This window comes from Mesitornis unicolor, unplaced genomic scaffold (genome assembly GCF_000695765.1).
Source record: "Mesitornis unicolor isolate BGI_N332 unplaced genomic scaffold, ASM69576v1 scaffold45861, whole genome shotgun sequence".
NCBI classification, from domain to species: domain Eukaryota; kingdom Metazoa; phylum Chordata; class Aves; order Mesitornithiformes; family Mesitornithidae; genus Mesitornis; species Mesitornis unicolor.
The window spans coordinates 1,471-24,861 of NW_010165570.1; the positions used below are offsets into that span (position 1 = coordinate 1,471).

A 23,391-nucleotide genomic window follows, 5' to 3' on the forward strand; every position below is an offset into this window, starting at 1 on the left:
CTCAGAAATTATGCCCTGGCCGTTCTTGGCATAAGTTGCTGCAGAACAGAAAAGGGAAGCATGCTATTATTCACAGAGATCATCCAGCTGTGTTATTTGTCTAGACTCTGTAAGACCCTTATCTTTTCTCAGCAGTCACTGCAGCTCTTAAGAGCCTTACAGATAAAGGCATTCAAAGGTTGAGAATTCTTCATTTTTGAGTTGTGGTGTTGCACCCTCCATGCCCAGGAAGCTGCTGCATGAGAGCTGCTGTGGGCTGTTGAGGTGGAGATAGATTAGGAGTCTGCAGAAGTTTAAGTTTAAATCCCAGTATCATGGTGAATTAACCCCATTAATTAGCGTTTACTGGTGCTAACGACATCACAACTTTCACTTATCTAGCAAATTAACAGTGTCATTTCTTGTACAACTAAGATAAGGCCACTGTGGGAAACACATGCCCCCATGGGAGGCTGAAACGCTTTCTGGCAGTGTAGATAGAGACGCCTGTGTCATCCATGGAGGACTGGGTTGGATAAGAAGGATGAAACTAGCACAAACTGCACAGCTTCACAGAACATGCAAAAGCAAAGGGCCAAGCTGGGTTTCTGTCACAGAGTGTTGTCTGATGGTTCTTCAGTGAGCTCAGACACCTCAGAGCTGTAGAGGTAGGATGGATTAAAGGCACTTTGCCCCAGATCATTAAGGATTTAACATAGGACAGCTGCTAGGTGCTTGGGAGATGCAATTACATACAACAGGCTGATTCTGCTGTGGGTCAGAAAGGCTTGCCCCTGCTCCTACAGCATCACATACCTGTAGCCATGTGGAAAATGGCTCTTGTTACCAGTGATACAACCTGCAGTGTGACTCTGTCCTCTCTAAGTCAGACTGCTTGATGTGCTCTGTGCAGAATTGCGCCTAAAACCTTTCCATAATCTACACCCTCTCTGTTCTGCTTGTTGTGCACGTTATATTGGTGAGCTGGCGTCCCTTCTGTCTGTTACACAGCACTGTCCTGCTGCTGCTTGAAAAATCTTTCTTTTTAGTACTGTATGTACTAAAGCCGGGCATGGCATCTTGGTAGACCTCTGCATCTCGATGTGGGCTAAGTCAGTGTGAGAGGGGTTTTTATTACAGTTGCTGCCTCAGGATGATAGGAGCACACGTGACAGACATCACCACTGTAAAATTTCAAGAAAAAATGGCAGTGCTGCTCAGGTTTTCAATGCATGATCTCTCAAGGCATAAAGTAATTATCTTGCTTATTATGTGAGAGGAGCTTCCTGGGTTAATTACCATTGGATTGCAACGTGAGTGAAATAGCTGAGTTGTTACCGGTTTACATTTTGCTGATTTCCAGTTCCTCAGCTGCCCTTGTTTTTTTCCTTCTATATGCTCAGTTAAACGTTTGCTCCCAAGACATTAAACAGCTGACTTTTTTTCACATACTTATAATGTGATGTCACATAGTTCAGCGAATTTCTAGAGGATTCCAAGAAAGCTGGGATGTCAGGCTACCCCCACAACATCTGCTGTGGTCCAGGGTAGTCGTGTGTGGTTGATCAATATGGATCCAATAGGGAGGGCATACTTTAGCCCTTGGCCACCAGCTCTCATGGTACAGATAAATACTACCCTTTCTGTATCTTATTTACAATGCAAAATTCTTTCTGCCTCTACATTTGCAGAGAGTGAAGAATGAATACGGCAGAGAATATGGCAATGTCAGCCTTAAACTTCTTAGATTTTACTTCAATTGCACTCTTCATTTGCCCCCCTCAAAATTATTTTACAATATACAGTATGACTTACTGTAACACTTAAACCTGTACTTCATTACTGGATATTTCTTGGTGACCAGTGTTTTGTTTTGTTTTGTTTTGGTTTTGAACATGACTGATGTTTAGGGGCACCCCATTTTTTTTTGGCTATCCAACTTGAGAAATATTACCTAGCCTTATTTTTGTGATCTTGCAAGTGGCCCACATGTTAAAAACTCAGCTGGCAGTAAATTTAGAATAGTACTTTTATTTTCTGAAGTGCCAGTTATTCTGATGGATTTGTTCAGCTTTCTTCCTAAATAGCTCCAACTAAAACATTTATCTTTTGAGATTGTTGGATCAATTGCAGTGTTCTACAGGCTGAAGCTTCTCTGCTTTTTTTTTTTGTCTTCCATGCAGATAAAGGGATATTTATTATCCAAAGTGAAGACTCCAACTTGTGCATTAAAGCGGACACAGATGGCCTTGTTCTGGAAGACTGTGGTCAGCTCTCAAAAGACATGCTATGGAAATGGGTATCCAATCGCCGTCTTTTCAACATAGGCAGAAGTACCTGCCTAGGACTGAACATCAGTAGACCAGAACAGCCATTGAGCATGCTCGAATGTGATTCAACTCAGTACTCATTATGGTGGAATTGTGATGGAAAAGCATTAGTTGGTGTATCAGGGTACAAATTAGCCATTGAAAACAGCAAACGTATTTTGGCCAAAAAAAAATCTACTCATCAGTGGAAGCAGTACATGTCCTATGATGAAGACCTTTGTGAACACCCATTTCAAGGTAAAAATAAAATTTTGTCGTAGAAATGTGGATGGGAAAAGTTTTCAAAAGTTCTTCTGAAGCAAGATCAGGTGCTTATGATCCCTTCTAGCCTCTCTTGTGGTTTGGAACTCAAAATTTGTTTTTTGTATGCAGTGGTTGAGGTGAGCATACTGCACAATTGATTCTTTTTTTCCTCATCTGTTATATGCATCCAAAAAAAGCACCAGTATCTTTGCAAACCAGGAAATGCTCATTTCAGATCCTCTATAGAGGGAACTAAGGATTTGCTGTTGTGTGTCCTGCAGCTTTCATTATCAGATAAACCCAAAGAGAGATAACAAAGGATTTGGAATTCCCATCACTGAAAATCAGTTTCTGACCGTGGTGTGCACGAACCAAATGTTTGCAGCGTTCAGCACCTGGACTCTGAATGTGCCAAACCTTGGAGCAGAGATCAGGCATTTGATTAATCCTGCTATACAGCTAGCAAAGGTGTAGGAATGTATGCCAAGATGCAGGTCTGCAGACCTGAACAGTTTTCCAGGTGTAAAGACTAAGATAAACCCACTAACTGCAAACAGCAACAGACAGACTGTACCTTGACCCCTTCCTTGGCATCTGTGTAGAAAGAAAGACCTAATGTTTGCTCAGCATGTCTCAGACTGGAGCTGTTGATTCTCCCCATTTGAACTGGGTGTTTGGGTTGCAGGTCTGGTCGCAGTGGTTTCCTCTGTAGGTGTAGCTGGGCTTGGCCTCTGCAACTCCAAAGTCATTCCTTTGGGAGCTGTGATAAGTGGGAAAACATTATAGCATCCACCCTCTTCTTTATAACCTAGCAGAGTTTATACTTAAGACCAGACAAAGTATTTAAACCCACAAAAAGTCTTACTCATTTTCCACATACACATAACAAAGATAAAAGTAGACCTGGTTTAGCCCTAGTGCTGCAACATCTGGGAGAGGAGGATCAGCCTTAGGCAGGTGCTTCTAGCCTGCTCTCAGGACCAAAGGCATTAATCGTGTTGGCAAAACCTCTTTCACCTCCAGTTTCTATTTCCCTTCTTCTACCTTAGCATACGCACGTGCAAATACAAGCCAGCCTCTTAGTCTGCCAGGCTGGGGAGCATCTGTACCTTCAAAGAAAAAGTGTATTTTAGCTATGATGAGAATACTATAGCTGTTGAATTTGGTTTCTTGCCAGGACTGAGATAATCCCTTGCACTCTGTAGCTGGCAGCATGGTAGCAGGCAGACAGAGAAGCAATCCTGATTTTTTTTTTACCCATGTTCTTTGTATCATCTGTTCATATCAGAAGGCTTTAAAGAGGATTTACAATGTATAAACCGCTTTTTGATATGTGCGCAGCCAGCCGTTAACTCTGAAAACCTCTAGGAACCTGGCAGTGTGTACTGATTCTGTAGCTGAAGGACTTTGATCTTTAAGCTATCAACACAGGATCTTTGACAAACAATTTCATTCTAAGTGTGATTGTGGGTCTTTGACCTTTTGTAGAAACTCTGAGGTTAAGGAGACACTCACTGAGGTAGAACGTGTACAGCTTTCAGTTGCACTGGATTCTCTCAATAATTTGCTACTCAAATGTACAGTAGGAAGATATTTTAAATATTTTATAAGGCATTAATTGATTGTGACAACAGATGTAAGTAACATCAATTCTTTAGATTATTATTCCCCATGGTATAAATACTTATTTTTAAAAGTTTATTTCATATTCCTTTGTCTTTCACATTTCCTTTCCCATAGAATGACAAAGAGAATGGAAAAAAGATTAGATATCCAGTTTGCATAGAGTAGGAGGAGCAGGGAAGATCACACTAAATTGCTTGTCTCTCATAGACTAACACATGTAAAATAAATAGTGTTTGCATCTGAGTGTGCATTGATTCTTTTAACAGTTGTTTTATGTAGTTGTTCTGAAATAGAAGTGCAGATTTTATGTGATAATTGTTCAGGAGTTTTTTAAATCGTAGTAAATTATAAGAGTGTGCCTTCTTTCATGGTCTGCATTCTTTTAATCTCTACGTTTTGTTTATTCCAGAAACATACACCTTGCTGGGAAATTCTTTTGGTTTCCCATGCATTTTTCCATTTAAATATAACAACAAGTGGTATTACGAGTGTACCAGAGATGGAAAGGAATTTGAGTGGTGCGCCACAACAACTCACTATGAACAAGATGAAAAATGGGGCTTTTGCCCAAATGCCGGTAAGGTGTTGCTTGTCTTCTCTCTCCCCCAGCCCCCAGGAGTAGCTTTGCTTTTTATTAGTAATTCTAGGAGGCACTCTGGTTTGGATTACTTCCCTTCTGTTAGAGAGGAATATCTCTTTAATAAACACAAAAGAACACTTTAGCAAATTTTACCATAATTTATCATGTTTGGCCTTTGGAGACCTAAGTCCTCATCCCAAAAGCAAAACCGCAGGGGGCGAGTGGAAGGATGTTATTCTGCAGAGCACATTGACCTTACCCTGCAGCTGAATCTCTCTCCTCTGTCCCAGTGATATAGAGAGAGCTTCTCTGAAGCTCGCAAGGTAGGGGTTGCTCCTGCAAAGTCACGTTCTGCTTTTGGCTGCATTACTTCTTGCGCATTCCTTTTCTTCTGTGCGCTATTTGGACACATGTTGGGCCTAAACCACCTGGAAGCAATAGCTTTAAATATATTTGCTCTTGGAAATATTTTGGTTGTATAATCTTCATGAATATTCCAGCTTCTTGCATAAATAAACAAAGGAGTATCTTCTGTCAGCAGAAGTGGTTTGGAAAAGCCCTTCCTGATGAAGTTATGTTTCAGATCTGTGTTCCAAAGTATCTTAAAAACAGCTGTAAATGTGTCCTTGTGATGGGGATTTCTGAGCAACTATTGTAATAGATGGTATTTTCAGCCTTGCTTATACTTTGTAAATATAAGAAGTTTATTCTCTTGAATACAAGGCAGAAGGAGATCCAGATGACTGCTCCTCAACAAGTTGGGTGAGGTGTTCATAGTCTGAATATTTCAACATTCAGCTCTAGGAACAAATGATCAGCTGCCATAAATTAAAACATAGCTCTGTTGGCTTCATGAGAGCTGTGAAAATCACCACTAGCTGCAGAACAGCTCCCGAGTCCTTTATCAACCGTATGAAATACAGAGCAACATTTTATTCCAGTAGCGCCCTATTTCTGTATGTTCTTTAACAAAGGAACATGAAAAGAGTTCTTAATTGTGCTTCCGTTGGGATGCTGCTGTCGTTAATAAATTGAATTGTTCAAGGGGTTATATTTCTGATTAGTTTGTAGTCCGGGCTGTTGGTGACAAGTCTGTTTTTGAGCAGAGAGTGGCTGTGACATTTTTTGGAAGAAGAACCCCAACACACACCTTTGCTACCAGTTCAACCTTGCGTCTGTGCTGCCCTGGCGTGACGCACGGGCTGCCTGTCAGCTGCAAGGAGGAGACCTGCTGAGTGTCACTGACCCTGAAGAGCAGAACTACATAAGTAACCTAAGCAGTGAGTAGACATTTCTCTGAGGACCTTGTAGGAAACCTGTAGCTAGATTTCATCTTTACCCATTAAAAAGGGGTAAGCTTTGGAGCTTAATATTTTGTGTGATGTCTCTCCCATTCAATGTGTCTTCATCACATAATACACCTCAGTAGAGCTGTTTGAAAAAGCAAGGGTGAAGGTAATAAACCGAGTGCAGAAGTGGCGGTATGGGTTTTGTGAGGGTGTAATTGTCTTAATTCTCCCTCCCCACGGACGCTCCTATTCATTCTTGCAGCTGTGGGTATGGACTGTGTTTGTTTTCTTTGGAGAATTACACAAATATTTACCTTCTGTGCTGTATACCCTGGTGTCTTTTTCTCTGGTTAAAGTTTCATTGCAAGCTGGACTCCACCAAATGTGGATGACTAGGACATTTCTGGAGGCTTGGAGTAAATGTCCTGCATAGGAAAAATGCCAGCTCTGTTTACAGAAGCAGATGGTATTCCTTCTCTGATAAGCCTTTTACTGTCCCCATTGCAGCAGGAGTCTCAGATAGATTTTGCAGAGCCTTCTGACAGTGTGGCTTTTGTGGGTGTTTTAGTGTCCGTGGAGAGGAGCAAGAGGCGGAATGGGTGGTGGAGCTGTCATGTGAAAGGCTGCCTCAGGTTTCTTGCCCGTTGCTTCCCATTATTGCTGATTTTCAATTGCAGGATATAAGCTAACAGGAAGTCTTTAAAATTATTTCATTAGCTTTTTGATGTGCCTGCAGGCTGTAAAGGGACTGAAAGTTGTTTGGTTTATGGAAAGTTGAAACAAGTTAGCATTTATGTAGCTGTTTGTTCCAGATTTAACTTCTAAGGTCATCAACAGCTTTTGCAGGAAGGGTTTGCAGCTTTTGAAGGATGCAGACTTTTGAGTTCATTCCTTTTCGTCTCTGTGTTGATTATCAAAGAAATAGACATTTTCTAAGGACAGAGAAAAGAGCCTGAGCTTTCTGGAGACTGATTTGAAGTTTTGTTTTGTTCCTGTTGTAATGAGTCAGGACAGCAGGTCTATACCTGTAGATATTTTAAAACATGGGGACAGTGTAAAACGTTATTTTGGGGGGTTTTTTTGCCTTGTTTCAGGGCAGTTAAACGCCACAGACATGATGCTGTGGATGGGTCTGAATCGCCTGGAGGAAGATGCCGGCTGGCAGTGGTCAGATGGAGCGCCGCTAGCGTTTGTGAACTGGAGAACAGGTACTTGATGTTCCTCTTGGAAATGTTACAGCAGTGTAATTATATGTTCTCTGTACCTGCAGCTTAGATACAAGAGTGCTGTTCCTATAGCTGTGTTTGAAAAATTAATCAACTGAACCAGTGTACCTATTTTTTCATAGAAATACTTACTCGTAGTCATATTCATTTATGGAAAGCCCCCTCTAGGGTTGTAGCATCTTTTGAAATGAATCTGTTGAAAGTGTGAATGATCTAGCCCTTTTGTCATTTACTTTTAAAGGTCTTTTTAAAATTCCAGTTGTGTATTTAAAAGCTATGTTCTAGCTAGTTTCATGGAGGGAAGCAGTTTTAATTTGTTTACATTGACATACTGTAATTAGTATCAGCACATTGACATGAGCTTTGTGACTTGGTTTGCTCCATTTTGAGGTCTGTCCATCAGCACATACAACATAGACACTAGAGCTTATTTCAGCCTCTCATCTGATAGCAGCAGCTGAGGAGGGATAGCCACACATGTATAGATCATGGTCAGTGTTCAGCTGTCCAGAGTATTGGTGTAATATTACTTGAAGTTTGGGTGTGCAAGGATGTTGATACATCAGTTCTGTAAGATGCATTTTACAAGTAAGAGCTGATTTTTTTTGTGATTGTGTTCTCAAAAATGTGTTTGCAGATATCACTGATCGCCATTTTAAAGAAAATCGTTGTGCAGTGATTAATTCAAAGTTGAAGTATGGCTGGCAAAGTTTTTTATGTGAATCTGGATTGCCTTTTGTATGCAAAAAATATTTAAACAAGACAAAGCATGAAACATTGGGTAAGTCTCTCAGTGTTACTGTATCCTACTTGTGGCTATGGAAGGAGAAGAGGAGGAAGCCACCTGAATATAAAGTCAGCAGAACAGAGTCTTATTTGGACTAAATATATGGGTTTGCTAGTTTAAGTTGAATACAGTTTGCCTTAACTGAAGTAGTAACACTTTCTTCTGTTTAAATGCAGTCCTGGAAAACACGTTGAGAGTCTTAAAACTAACGAATAATTTTAATATACATAGCATTTAATTGGTTCCGTACATGATCAGAGACTTACACAGTGCTCATTCTCTTTATATTATAATAGAGCCACTCTTTTAAAAATAGGTTTTCAGCTTCAAATGGAACTAACCAGTGACCCACAGAGAAGAAAGTTGTATAAATGCAGCTCAAAGTTTGCAGTTATTTTTATGGCATGCTGTATTTTTGGTACGCAAAAAAAAGCATTGTACATGTATTTCTGAGAGTGTTTATGTGATGAATATAGGATACATAGTACATAGAATGCCTCAGACTCCCGTTCTGTGAGAAAGTTAAACACAGAATTGAATTTATTAGAATGTCAATTTTTGTTTTGAGAAGAAAGAGCTACGTAGGTTCAACTTCTTCCCAATAACTTAAAGTTTCCCTACTTGTTTCAGTCAGATAATGAGAAAGGACTTACCAAACTCTTTGTAGGTAATGCACCTGAAAAAGCTTTAGCTGGTTTTGATTCATGTTCAGAGGTCATAAGGGAGATACAACATGTTTTAAACTCAATAACAGATCCATTAGTGTGTTTGTACTAGGTCCAGCAGCCAAAGTGGTTGAATCATTAAAATAAAGTGGTAGAAACTTCAGTTTGTTTGAGAGATGATGTTCCACAGAGCATGTGTGTTGGCCTCCTTAAGTCATCTTGGATGACTCTGTTTTTCAGCATTTGAAGATTAAAAAAAAAAGGCTCTGAATGTGTTGTGAACCTAGCATAACCTTGGCAATTCTAATATACACGAACTTTGTATGCTTAATTAAAAGATACATGGAAGTATTATGCCACTCGTTGTGATGCTGGCTGGTACCCACACAATCGCAACTGCTACAGACTTCATACAGAAGAGAAGAGCTGGAACGATGCTTTTACCTCATGCCAAAGTGACAGTAGTGGGCTCATTAGTATATCCTCCATGGCAGATGCAGAGCTGCTCCTTAAGTTGCTTGAAAGTGGTGAGTTTTGGGAGTTTGTTTAACGTGTGCAGCATTTTTTGTTTTGTGATGCTTTTCTATGCTCTGTTAACATTGTTAGCCACTTAAGCACTACATTACATGGCTCACCCAAATTGTGTCTACAAAAAAAGAAAGCATGATGCATTCTTCCTCTAGGGTTCTTAAAAATCTATATCATCATCTTCTCCAATAATCTATTTAACATAAAGAAATGAATCAACAAGTAAACACAGTGAGGACACAGTAAACACACTAGCTTTTGTCCTTTCCTGTTCCTGGCTGGTTCCTTGCAAATTGTTGCAAAATATTCAGTGATTGTCCTTATGCAAGAATTATGCTTAGAAGTAATAACAATTCAGAGTATCTTTTGCTTTCAGGCTGGCCTTGTCCACGTTGCAAAGTTGCTGCTGCTGCTGCTAGTACGTAGTAGGGCAGAGTCCCCTTTGATGGCAGCAGGGTGTATCAAAGGAGTTCTGCTAGTCCATGTTGTCCTCAGAGGTAGCATAATCACACAAGGAACTTAATGAACAAAAGCGTTTTGGTGCAGCAGCGCCAAGACTTCTGTTGTCAAAACAGCAGCAAAGAAAAGTGAGTATTTTCTGCCTCCAGGTGACATCAGTGTGCTGGCAGAGCTGCACAGTTTGGCCATGAGTTTAAGCTTCCCAGAGCTTTGACAAGTTTTATCAACTCTCTCTCAACAGCTGTGGCCGCAGGATGCTGCATTGCACTGGGCTTACTGGACGTCATCTCCTGTTATCCCTTCTGCCACCCATCCTCTTTGCTGTCCTGTCTGTCTTTTGCCCAGGAGATTAACCACTGTGTCATCTTCCTCATCCCTATTAACACCCTGCCTAGAAACCAAATACCGTTTTTTCCAGAGATGCTGTAATGGATAGATGTAATTGTATTCAGGTTTGAAGTCTGCTGCTTCTGTTTCAGACCTCCTTCAGGCTTCTCTTCAGGAAAACGGATTGTGTGCCTGAAAGCCTGGCTGCTTTTTCTGGCTGTAGTAGCTGGTCAATTAAGGCATTACATCAAACTGCAAGCCTTGTCTTTCCTATGTTTGCCAGCCTCTGTGGCTACAACTGTGCTGTCACTGGAACTTATAAGCATCACTCAGAGAAACCTAAAGCTGAGTGTGCCATGGAAGATTATAAAAATAAATCTTTCCCTTCCACATCAGGCTTTCTGCCCTGAGCACTTAAAAAAGGTGCATATGCTCTTAATTTCCATTTCCCAGTATTTCAAAGCATACTATTGCCTACGTTTATCTGTTTTTGAAATGACTTTGTCTTCAAGGGCAATAGAACATTATTTCATCAGTGAGTTTTCCTCAAGTTCATACAGCTTTTTTGTTTTTCTGAAAGAAAATAACTCTTAAGAAAATCCCATGATTTATTTTTAATAGTGGTGTTGATGTTACAGGAACAACAGGCATTATTTTTTCACTATTAAAATCTGAACTCACTTATTGTTTTACAGAAAATGTAACTGAAACATGGATTGGGTTATACAGTAATAACACCCCTGTTGTTTTTGAGTGGTCAGATGGCACCCCAGTAAAATTCTCAAACTGGCACAGCCAAGAACCTAACACCTTTCAGAGAACAGGACAACTCTGTGCTTCAGCACTAGGACCTGTAAGTTTCCTTTTCTTTCTGAAAGAATTGTGCACTTTTATTTTACCTCATAATAATTTTTTTTTTAATGTGCATACTTTGTTAAACCATGTAGACTGTAGACTTACTGTAGTTAAGCCTGCAGACTTTGTCTTTTGATTCCTAACGTATATACACCTTGTGATAAATGCAATGTAGCTTTTAGAGACCAATGCTTTTTGCAGCACCAGTGCGCAGAAACCGAATCATAGATTTTGAGCTTTTGGTCAATAAATTGTTACATACATAAAGCTTGCCAAATGGAAGAGAACAAATATGAGTAGATATTTTGATAAAGTCGAAGTAATTTAAAATCCAAGTAGTGTATAAGTTATGATGCATCGGTTCTGGTTTTGAAAGCTTCAAAGTCATGTTTTGAAAAACTGACAGCTGTGCCTGGTTTATCTTGCTGTCAATATTTATAAATTTTATGTAGTATCTTTCAAAAACTGATAGTAGTCCAGATCTGTATAAAATTATAGAAGGCGACAGCAGTAAGAGTGACCCCAAATCAGTCAAATGTTGTAAAACTGGGATCAGTGTTCAAACAACGCGATGTCCTGTCAGATCACAGTTCACGGCACTGTCAGTTTTTTCTCAATTTGGTCATAAATTTACTTCACTTTTACAATTAAGAATGCTTAAATTCACTAGTACATGACTTACATAAGTTGCAGTATAGGTTTTCTTAAATTATGTTTTGACAAAAGTGTGAAAACTGTATCAAAAAGAGTTGTGGTTGTTTTTGCAGTAGTCCAGGGTCTGGGTTGCAATCTTTAACTCATGGGGAAAGCCAAGAAAATTAGAGTGGCCTGGAAAAGTGGATTCCCATTGGAAGGAGAAAAAAAGACTTTGGTAAAACTGTGGGGTTTAGATACACAAAACCGTATTTTACTCAGTTTGCAAGTGTAAACGTACAAATAAAACTGTAAAATACAAAGGAAAAGGAAGTTAAAGATAGAATTCTTTAAGCATTATTTTGGTACGTGTCCAGTATGTATAGATGTCCAAAAATTATATCATACAAACATTTTAATAGCTGAGTAAGGACTGTTCAAATATAAATAATAATCTTACAAAGACCTATAACAGATAGGAAGAAAGTTCACTACATGATTCTGAAAAGTGAGTGTTCTGACATGGCCATGTTGTTAATTAAAATGCATTACATCCCAAAGAGTGATTCATCTAATTTCATATGATTGGTTTGAAAAGTCCTGCTGATGGTGTTGGTAGAAATAAATGGTCCATCTAAAGATAAATAAATGAGAGAGTGAGAAAAAATGTTCTTGTTTTTGTTTTTACTGAAATGTTAAAATAGGAGGAGGGAGTGTAATCTAATGGGTGTGTGTATAGACATGCATGAGAATATGATTATCTACAGAATATACTTCCTTTTTTTTTCCTTAGGAGGGACATTGGAAGCTTAAAAACTGTGAAGACAGATCTTCCTACATTTGTAAAAAAGCAGGGGAATTTAATAATGTATCTCCTGAGCTGGAATCAAGTTGTCCAGAGGTAAGGGGTCTTGTGAGTTTTGTTTGGTTTAGAGCCTTATTAATAAAACAGATTTATAGAGGAAACTTCTAAATGTAGCTATGGAACATACAGATGTAAATAGATAATTTTCATTTTTCAGATTAAAGACGTGCATGCTTTGCTAGGAAAAATCTAATTGTTTGCCTTAAAAGTATGTAAACTAAATTTCAGTGTAAGATTAAAAGCTTTCCCAAGGTGCCTTTCATAGCTCATTGCACTGTCAGCAGTTGTGACCCAAGTTCCCATTTTTTCCTAGATCAAAAGTGAAAACCGGTTTGTCCGCCATCTGTACAAATAATGGCTGCTATATGATGCCTCATCCCACACATGGTTTTCATACATTGAAATGGAATGCAGGGTGAAAAACAATCAGTTTCATTGACACGGAGAGCGAACTCTTCCACTCGTACGTTAGATTTTGCTTTCAAACACAAATGGGAAGGGGCACAGCTATCGAAATAGGACATTGCAACAGGTTTTCAGGCTGTTAGGCTCCATGTTCTGGTAGTAAACAGTAACATGTTGAAGTATGATTTTATTTGCCATTGGTTCCTTTTCACAGTGTCCGTAAGAACAAACCTGTAGACTTGGTGGTGTTATTCTTTTTTTCAAAACTCTAGAGGAGTTTTGTGAACTTTCATAAACAGAAACTTCTCTTTAGCTTGCTGTATCTTCTAGCTCGTTGTCTTCCTTTTTAAACTTGAGAAGTTAAGAAACATGACTAATTCAGTTGAATTATGAGAAGGTTGAAGCTGAACTGTTTGGAGTCAGATGCTGTCTTTCCCAAGATGTACAATGATCAGGTCCAGCATTCTGGTCATGCCATTATGGAGGCAGAAGTTACTGCATGGTTTCGGCTTAAAATTTCCAAAAGTTTAGGGTCATTTGGTTTCATTTGAACCAGTGTATTTCATCACTCAATAATTCTGTGTGTCGTTAGTGTATGAAAGGTTTGTCATAGTCCTGACCACGTGAAAAATGTTCAGAGCATCAAGACTTCCAGTTGTAGTCAGGAGCTTGAGAGCACTTCAGCTTTCGGTACCTCGTGGGATTGAGACCTCAGGAGATTGAGTCTCTGGTCATAGGTAGTTTGGTCTGCTCTGGCAAACTTCCTACTCAGGATAAATTTCTGCTTGTTGATGTTTCGCACCCTGTGAAAACATGTGCTCCTTGGTTTTGATAGATCCTTTTCTTTCTAATGTGAAAAAGTTCTATTCATTTAATCCAAAGAAGTCAGTACTAAGCTTACTCAAAGCTACATTTCATTTCAGACATTTTGTCTTGACAAGTCACTTTCTTTTAACATTCAATATATATGTTGATGCTAGTTATTGGCCCGATTTTCTAGGGCTAAGTCTTTATTTCATCCAGATTTACCTTTTTCCCCCACTTTTTCTGTTACTGACCTATGTGACATGTACAGAATATCTATTGGTGTTTCTCACATTTGATCTTTTGCTTCATTAACCTCGCACTGTCATTCGTGTTGGGTTGCTGGTAGATTCTCAGGGAGCTTTGGCCTTGGGCACAGTTGTTTGCTTTTCCAAAGCTTTATAGTCTTACATGTTATTACTGAGCTTTCATCTCATGTTGATTTTATGACTTGTGCATCAGATGAACTAGCCTTTAACATTTTATGTGGTTCTGCTGATTGCAGTTTTTGCAGTATGTCCATATCAAGTTGTTTTCAGAAATCTGAGCTCTTTTTTTCTCCTATACTCCTGTCATCCTAAGACATAAAAAGTGCTAAGCACTGTCTTCCCTTAGCAGGTCAACTATTCCTTTTTCCTAGTCAGCAGACTATTACTGAGAATAAATATTTTATTGCAAAGGTTAGAGCCTCTAGGCAGTTTTCCCCAACACTGAAATAAGTTCTAAACATTTTCTTTAAACCAGCTTTTGAAGCAGGTTGGGGAGCTGTCAGCTGCTTGATAATCGAGTTGGAGGTTTCTGTGTGCAGAACTGACTATATTTGTACTGGTGACTTTCTCTGGTGCTCTACACTTTAATTAGTGTACTTTTATCAGGAGATAAAAGTATAGTACTAAATCGAGCATTTATGGCTGTTGTAACAGAACAGGATTGTACTTTTAAGAAGAGAATTGCTATTAAAGCTGCAAAACCTCACAAAGAGCGGAAGGCAGCTGCTCAGAATGAGGGTTCCTTCATCCTCATGTTCTGCCTCCCACAAGTGATGTTTAGGGATGAGCAGACCAGGGCAAATACAGACATTCCCCCAATTTTCTCTCCCCTCCAACCATTCAGGGGATTTCCTGAGCCTTCTGAAATCTGTGTATCTAACAGCCCGCGTTGGGTTTTCCCTCCAAGTGCTTGTCTGGTTTCCCCTTGAACTTACGCGAACTCTTTGGTTTCACAACCCTAGTTAGTGAGGAGATCTGTAATTGCACCAACCTTTGAGTGCAAAAAATTCACTTCCTTTCCATGTTAAGCCTACGTCCTGCTATGTTAGCTTCGTTAGTCATCCCCAAGGTCTTGTATTGAAGCAGTCACCCACCTTCATGGCACTCCCAATGTGTCTAAGGCATCCTTTTTCCAGGCTGAAGAGTGCTAGCCTGCTTATGTGGAAGCATCTCCATACATTTCATTATCCTTGATACCCTTCTTTTCTAATATAATTTTCTGAGATTGGGGGTCAGAACTCAAAAAAAAAGAAAAAAAGCACAAAAAGTTAATTTATAACTACATAGTCACCTTCTCTGTTCTTTCTCTCCTCAGAGTTCTTTAAGACTTGATTTGACTTTTTCATTATTCTGATGTTTCATGGAACTCCACCATCATAACCCTCAAATCTCATTCCTGCATAGTGGGAGTGAGATAGCTGTGCCACACTTCACACATGAAATGACTGGGGGGTGCAGGGGCGATCACTTCATGTTTATCTGTACAGAATGCCATCGGACATTTTGTTCACCAACTACTCAGTCTTTTTCGTTCAGAATTTCTCAATCTATGCTTGCCCTCAGTGCAAACTTACCAGTCTCCAGCTACTCCACAATTTTGTTACTTTTTTAAAAAATAAGGATTAATGTCAAATTACTTTCCTTCAGTCTCTAGGCGCCATTTCTGAGAGGTTAGGATGATTGTGTTTGCTTCACTTGAAGCAGTGCATTTATCACTCAGGAATTCCCGTTACAGGAAAGTAGACGTTTGCTGTTTCTTACCTGTGTCCCTGGGTGCTGCAGAGCCCTTGGCACCAGCCAATGCGTGTTCCCCACGGGGAAGTCCCAGCTCATTGATGGAGCTAGGGAAGAGCTGCAAGCCAGTTGTTTATTTCTGTTCGCCAAGCCAACATCTGAGCAATGCAGATGTGTTGTTCAGGAGAAACCACAGCAAGCGATGCTGCAGTTTGTTTTGCTTCTGTGCTTTTGTGCCCTATGAAGGGCTGTGCCCAGCCACCTTCCAGGCACTGAAGGGGGTGACAGTGAAAGGCAGCAGAGCTGTCAGCTTCTCTGGCAGCAAACACTCTTCTCACTAGAAGCTTAAATTTGCCTCCCTAGATTCAGCTGAGCTGAGGGATATGCATAATATTTAATTGCTGTCCTGAACAGGTCTGCAGCATCTTCGATGCATTTTATTATACCTGAAGGTGGATAGCAGAAAAAGAGCTTATCTGTTTCCCCTTTTTTCTCCCTTTGCTGTTCGTGTCACCGTCAGGCGTTGTTTGATGGTGTCTGCCTGGGTGCTGTGCTTGCTCTCTGTTGTGCTGCTTTGCGAGCTCCCTGCAAGCAGCACCTCCCTCATGGAAGAGGCAAAGTGGGATCAGCTGGTTCCCCTGTCTGTGCGGGGCTTCAAAATACATTGGGCAGAGATGGTTTATCATCTCTTTAGTCTCTTGATGATTTAAAACACTCAAGCAGGAAGACAAGGCAGGTATGCTGCATGAACTCACACAGGCACAACTCGCTTCTGTCCTGGAAGAATCTTCTGGACACCCAGAGATGACTAATAAGAAATAAAAGATTAATAATAAGAAGAAATGAGGCAGACTGACTACCGACTCAGTGTTCTGGCTCATCCGATAAACCATGAAAATGTTTCATTTTAATTCTGCATTATTAGAGTAGGATGACTGTTAATTTTTTTTTTGTTAATTTGCAAGTTCTCTTTGAAAATGAGAAAGACAATTGAGAAAAGGCAAATAATTAGAGTGCATTGCTTTATGAAAAGCCAGCAATTTCTGGAATATTTCTGTTTACAGTTGAAGACAAAGGGCAGCTGTAATCCTTTTTTCTAACAACTTAACTGAATCTGACGTGGCAGTGTTTACCCTGCATTTCAGGTATTAGATACCAGCAATGAGTTACCACAGGTGGAAACTAACAAGTGCTACTACATGCTCCATGCAAACAGATGGCTGTCTGAGGGGCACGGCATGCCTCCCCAAATCAGCCAGGAAAACAATATTCGAAGTACAAAATTGAAACAAAAGTAGTATGCAAGGGGAGTACCCTAATGTTGCCCACATTTTTGTCATATTCATTAAAGACGTTATCGTGTGTGTGTGTGTGTGTGTGTGTGTGTGTTTGTGTGTGTTAAGCAAGTTTTTGCACAATTTAAGAGCTAAAACTTTAAACTTTTGTTAAATTTTCTGATATTTTTAGTGAAATTGAGGGTAACTATTCTTCAGCCACAGTGGAAGGGAACAGGCCTCTAGGGACGTCGGTGGTGATCACACGGAAAGTACAAAAGGGGATCAGTTTTTTAACAACTATATAATAATAATCTATAAAATAATGTTCATTTCTTTTAAGGGATGGGAAAGACATGGTGGATATTGTTACAAAATCGACAGTACCCCTCGAAGTTTTGAACATGCTTCCAGTGGTTATTTCTGCCCATCTGCACTTGTATCAGTAACAAACAGGTAGTTAATTCTATTAGACAGCGTGAAGATACCTCTAACAAGACCTATTCTAACTTTAGAAAGTGTTGCATGGCAAAAGATGTTACCGTTATGAAATAATACTTGTCTGAGAGGTGAGCATAATTACTAACATGGCTAAAATCAAAGGTGTGCTTTGCTTTATTTTGTAATTGAAAATAAATTTGGTAAAAAGCAATTGTTAGGGTAATAAACACTTACAGCACTGTGCACACGTGCGAGCATGCAGGAATCTAAACAAAATGCTTTCTACAGAGGTATGTAACATCTTGAAAAGACTTTATTTGTGTACTTGGAAACTATACTGAAAATAATTTAATTTTGATAATCAAAATATATCAAATTTTAATCCAAATCAATTAATGTTTTATAAACGTTTCTATTTATCTGTGCATTTTATGTGAGTTCTCAGCAATGTTAGAGTAAATGTTAGAAAGCACTGAGGTCTGTCTTCCCTTGCTCTCTTCCTGTGTACCTGTATTCCAGCTTCAGCAAAGGCTTTCTCTTCTGCAGATATGCTGATGCTTGGGTTTTCTGTGATCTCTTTGTGATTTACCCTGTATGTTGGATTCCCACGAAAGTTTAGGACATACTGATAGATATATTACATACATATGTTAACCTCCACGTATTTATTGTAAAAAAAAAAAAAAAAAAATTCAGGAGGAAGTGTCCCCTCACTTTAGGACAGGCGAAATACTGTAACCATCAGCAATCAGATGAGTGATAGCTAGAAATCTTAGGAAAACAGAGGCTACTCAACATAAGGATTTACATCAGTGGGAGCTGGCCTGCTGGGTGGTTTTGGGATTGTGCACAATGCATACAACGCTGTCTGACAGTAGTCCTTACTGGGAGGGTAAAGGACAAATTCTGGGCAGCTGAGCATTTGCAGCTGGAAATGTGTCTTCTGCCTTTCTCTGCTTATTTCTTTTAATTTGATTTTTGCTGCTATATAGCTATTCTTTTCACAGTGTTTGAAACCAAGAAGTCATATAAGTCTTCATCAAACAGAATTTACTTTGCTGCATATATTTTCATAGGAATCTGATTAACTGTGCTCATAAACTGAAGCATTCTTTGTATAATGCTATACTCATTACATCTGAATAAGTGATGTGTAAGTGACAAATGGGTTACTTACCATATGCAACAGTTCTTACTTGCAAAAAGGTACGAATCTCTCAGCTTTAATGCAGAAATTAAAGAAGGAAAAAAGTGATTCATTCCGTAGTCAGATCAGCTGGTGCTTTGAGTCCTTCAGCTCTGGTTTCTTAGCACTGGTTTGTGTGCCCATTTCTCATAGGATACTCCTGTGCAGAGCTTTTTCTTTTCTTTCTTCTGTAGCTTTTTCAGACCACGCTATATTTTCTCCTTCATACACAGAGTTTCCTTTTTTTTATCTATGCATCATTAGTATATTCTGTCTTGACATCTTGTAGTTCAAGCACTCAGCTTACTAGATCTTTATCTACTGTTTCTTTTATGTGTCCAAATGCTGGGGGAAAAAAAAAAGAAGGAAGTATTATGGTTATGCTACAGACTTGTGCCAGAAGGTCCCCACAGAATTCTATAAAGAAAATTTAAGTATCCTTTATGTATTTTCTCTTCTTGCATAATTTAAATCATTTCATGAAAGCTATTCACTGAAATACCTATTTTATTCTAATAAGCTTTTTGTCTTGATTATTTTATTAAGGTTTGAACAAGCTTTTATCAACAGCATGATCCGTAGCATGGTAAAATCTGAGAGAACTTATTTTTGGATAGGACTGCAAGACCTTAACAACACAGGAGAATACTTTTGGCTAAGCACAGAGGGAAAGAATCGCTCCGTGAGCTACACAAACTGGAACAAGTACCAGCCACGTGAGTAACACGCTGGTAGAAAAAGAAACAGCTTGGAGGGGGCAAGGCCATACTCTCCTTGCCGACACAGCTAATCACTGAAATTTTAGGGCTCTGCTCAGGCTTGGATCACTTTGTAACTCCATTTTCTCCATGATCTGCTGGGAAGGCAAAGAGTAATATGAAAACTTGTGAGTTGGAGGTGATCTCCTTTTCCACAGCGGTCACTAGGAAAAGACTGAATCAGGAAGAAAATGTACTTTCTTTTTCTGCAAGGTGTTTTTCATGGGTTTTTTTGGTGGTCTTCTCAAGGAGGCCAGTAGGGCTTCCTGAGGCTCTCAGCAAAAGATCCCAGAGAAGTAATGAATTTTATTGAGTAACAGTCACAGAGGGGACAGTTTGTCTTAGATACATTTCTGGCAATAAGAGCACCACATAGAAGTTTTTTCTTCTTCCCCTTTAGTTTGCTGATACTTCGTTTGCCTGTTTGATTTTGTTTGTTTTATATTAATCCAAAGGAACACGTTCCAAGAAAACAAAAATGAAAAGATGAAGTAGTTGTTCATCCTTTGAAACATAAAGCAATATGTTAGCTTTACCTGCTATAAAGCAATATCTGATTGCCTGATAAAGCAATATCTTAGCAGTACCTGAGAACAGAGACATACAAATAAAGAAACTCCATTTCACTAACTGTTTCTCAGTTTTGGACATTTATTCCTTTACTACTGCAGTTTGCAAAAGTACTGTTTTAAATTGCAGTTCACCTCCTGCATTTTGTGAGAAATCCTTCTTCATGGTTTATTTTACGAGCTCAAGTCAGCCAAGACAGGCTTGTAAACTGGTCACTGACCAGCGAATCTGCTACTTGTGTAAGCTCATCCAGGTTTTATCCAGGACCTGATGCCAGTAAAACAGCCACTCGACCAAAAATGCACAAAATTCCAATGCTTTGTTCTGATACTCAACACTTATCCCTATGTCTAGGTCATTCTGGAGGATGTGTGGCTGTGCGAGGACAGCACCCTGTTGGTTACTGGGAGGTGAAAAGCTGTAAAAACTTAAAAGCAATGTCACTGTGCAAGCAAAAAATCAATTCTTATGAAGAACCGGAACTTACTTTTCAAAAACATTTGAGTTCCTGCTATTTTGGATGGGAGTCGGAAGCTAATCTGCTCAACTGCTACAAGGTACACAACGAACTTGCTTTGAATTTTTCTGATTCTGCATCAGCTTAGGGATACACTGTTCCTAAAATATTTTTGAGAAAGCATTATTTTCTTCACTCAACAAGCAGCAGTTGTGCCATCTTTCACTGTATTTTAAATTGAGTGAAAGTCTTAAGACTTGAATCAGAACTATACTTGGAATGTACATGGGTTTATTGTAGGAAAAACTGCAACTAATGTTTGGTTTTTATGGGTTTCTGAAACAGCTGCTTTCCAAAATCAACTATGTTTATGGCAGTGTTTATTTTATTACAGATATTTCACAATGAGAAAGTTCTGATGAGAAGAACATGGGAAGAGGCAGAAGCGTTATGCCAAGATTTTGGAGCACATCTCGCTAGTTTTAGCCATATCTATGAAGAGACATTTTTAAACAATTTATTATATACAATTTTTGATAGGTAAATATATTTTTTAACACCCAACAAGATTTACCTTAATCATACTAATTTGTAAAAATAGTCTGCAGTTTAGGTTCTTCCATCCTCTTTACTAGTGGCTAAAGAAGTCTCTACTCTTAACTAACATGAACTTAGCAATGGGTGAAAAAGGTATATTAGCAACAGTGTAATGTGATTCTTTTTGAAGATGATCTTTGTATATGTCAAGCAACTGCTAATGCCAAGGTGATATTGTTGTGAGTTAACATTCCCTGTTGAAATGGAGGTTCAACAGTTTTAATCCTATTTTAAATGTTTTTGTCTTTAAAAATATAACATTTTAGTAGGAAAACCAGAGCCTACTTCAAGAATACTAAAAATTTAAGAAATTTGTTTTCAGAATGATATATTGAATTCAAGAAGAAATTAATATGGTTATTTACATTATTTTAAAAAATATTTCTGAAATAGCTAAGGAAAAAAATGTATGAGAAATGTTATTTTCTTTGTTTCCATCATAGGACAGAAGAAAGACAGTTCTGGATTGGATTTAATAAAAGAAACCTGCTTTCTGAAGGGACATGGCAGTGGTCTGACAGAACACCTGTAATTGTCAATATACTATATATTTCAGTAACCTTTCAAGTCATATCTGAGCATAAGTTCACAAAAAAAAGCCTTGTGAGCAGATGTTGGCCAAGAGCACTGTTTGTTATTCATGTCCACATACTTAAAGTAATTGTTACAACAGGATTAGTAGTAAACTACTATTAAAATAGCAGCCTCTGCAAAAGGGCTGTGCAACTGCGAAAGGAATTTGGTGGGATTACAAAGGTTTGCAGATGTGTGCTTTCCCACAAAGCACGTTGTGTTTAGCCCAGGTCCAGGCATATGCAGTGTGAACACATACATGTATATATACACACATGTACTGGAAAGCCTTAGAGCTGTGCCTGTGTGCTTTGTTTGTTCTATGACTGTTAGGTTCATGCCTGCATTCAGAGCTAAGTCTTTGCTTTTTTAATACCGCTCCATTTTGCATCCTTGAAAGTGTGGGTGCCACATGCCACGCTAATGCTTAGTACCTGGGATTTAAACATCAAACAGCTGAAGAAGGGACAATTTTTAAACTGCAATTGGTTTTCAGCCTTAAAGAACAGTGCCAGCTCTGCCATCATTATTTAAGTCATTTCAGAATGCAAGTGCAAAGTTCAGTCACGCAACACATTAAACCAAAGCAAAGGCCGTTAGGTGCGACCAACCACTGCTAATCATGTCAAAAATTGTTAGGTTTCATAGCTATTCAGTGATTTTTAGGGAGGAGGAGTCAGAAGTAATATGGTAAAGTTGAACAGAACACTGCAAGAACACGATTATGGGCCCCATTTTTCAGTTTTTGCCACCATAATTCAGGTGGTGATTTAGTCCTCCAGTTGTTGCTTATGATGTTCTTACCATAGGCATATCTCCACATCCCTCCTTTTTCTCCATAACGAGATTGTGAAATGCTTCGTCTTGGATTGTCGGTGAAGGATAACGAATGTGTTGTTTTCAGGTTGTATCATCATTTTTGGAGAGCAAATATATTGAAGACGACTCAAGAAACTGCGGTGTGTTCAAAGTAAATAGTACAGTCTTCCCAGCACACTGCAATGAAAAGCGTGAATGGATATGCAAAATACCAAAAGGTGAAATTTTAATTAATGTGCATTGTCTGTTATACCCAGGACTTGTAATTCAGGAGAGGCAAGGAAAAAAAATTATCTAAAAGCCTGCTTTGTAGCCACATCTGGAGTTCTCCTCATTGATCTTCTGCATGGAATCATGGCAAAGCTGTATGTGCCCATTAGGGTTTGTTGGCCACTTAACAGGTCTGACATGTGCAGTCAGTTTATAAATGGATAGCAATGATTAGCACTTAGTGCTTAGCAGGAGTTATTCAAAGTTCTTCTTTGTAAAGGTTACTAAAAATATTGTTTAGTGAGTGTGACAGTTATTTTCTTTTATTCCATGTTTAACTCCTCTTTTTTTGCCCTGAATGAGAATAGCAGTATTCTTCATCATTTTGATTAAGTGTACCATGTGTAGAATGCAATTTCAGTGAAATATCTCTTTTCATTCTTAATCAGCAATATTTAAATTTATTTATGTGTTTTTTTTAGGTGTTAAACCAAAGAATCCAAGTTGGTACATAGCCGGTACGAAAACATTTTCTTTTCTCACATCTTCAAGCATTATAATTTGGAAATATAATTTAAGTCATTGGTAAAAATAAAATAACTAAAATGTTCTGAGTTTAAAATTTAGATTAAGGAACTCCGTAGGAACTTGTTGGTACAGATCCAAATCTACCACTCTTCTGTTCAGAAACACTGAAACATCAGATTCAGCTTTGGTTAGATATAAAGGAATGTTGCCAGTAATACGCACAGGAGTTTGATAACCTTTCCATCACATTAAAACTGTCTTTTTGCAAAGCCTGGGCAACTCTCTTAATATTACTGCAGCATCACAGGATAGAATTAAAAAAAAATAGTGCTTTTATTTTTTTCCATAACTTCACAGAATCACAGAATCACAGA

The 23,391-nt window shown here is 38.8% G+C and overlaps 1 protein-coding gene across 1 annotated transcript; it reads left to right on the forward strand.

Moving 5' to 3' along the window:
- Positions 1 to 2,170: 2,170 nt before the first annotated feature.
- On the forward strand, positions 2,171 to 23,007 carry PLA2R1 (phospholipase A2 receptor 1, 180kDa; the record flags this gene model as incomplete). Its single annotated transcript, XM_010194655.1, has 15 exons — positions 2,171 to 2,546; positions 4,588 to 4,755; positions 5,865 to 6,038; positions 7,142 to 7,255; positions 7,911 to 8,054; positions 9,064 to 9,252; positions 10,735 to 10,892; positions 12,321 to 12,428; positions 17,222 to 17,334; positions 19,052 to 19,221; positions 20,188 to 20,390; positions 20,685 to 20,830; positions 21,331 to 21,415; positions 22,365 to 22,497; positions 22,972 to 23,007. Coding segments are annotated over exons 1-15 (2,224 nt in total), but the record flags the coding sequence as incomplete, so codon positions are not given.
- Between the last annotated feature and the right edge of the window lie 384 nt (positions 23,008 to 23,391).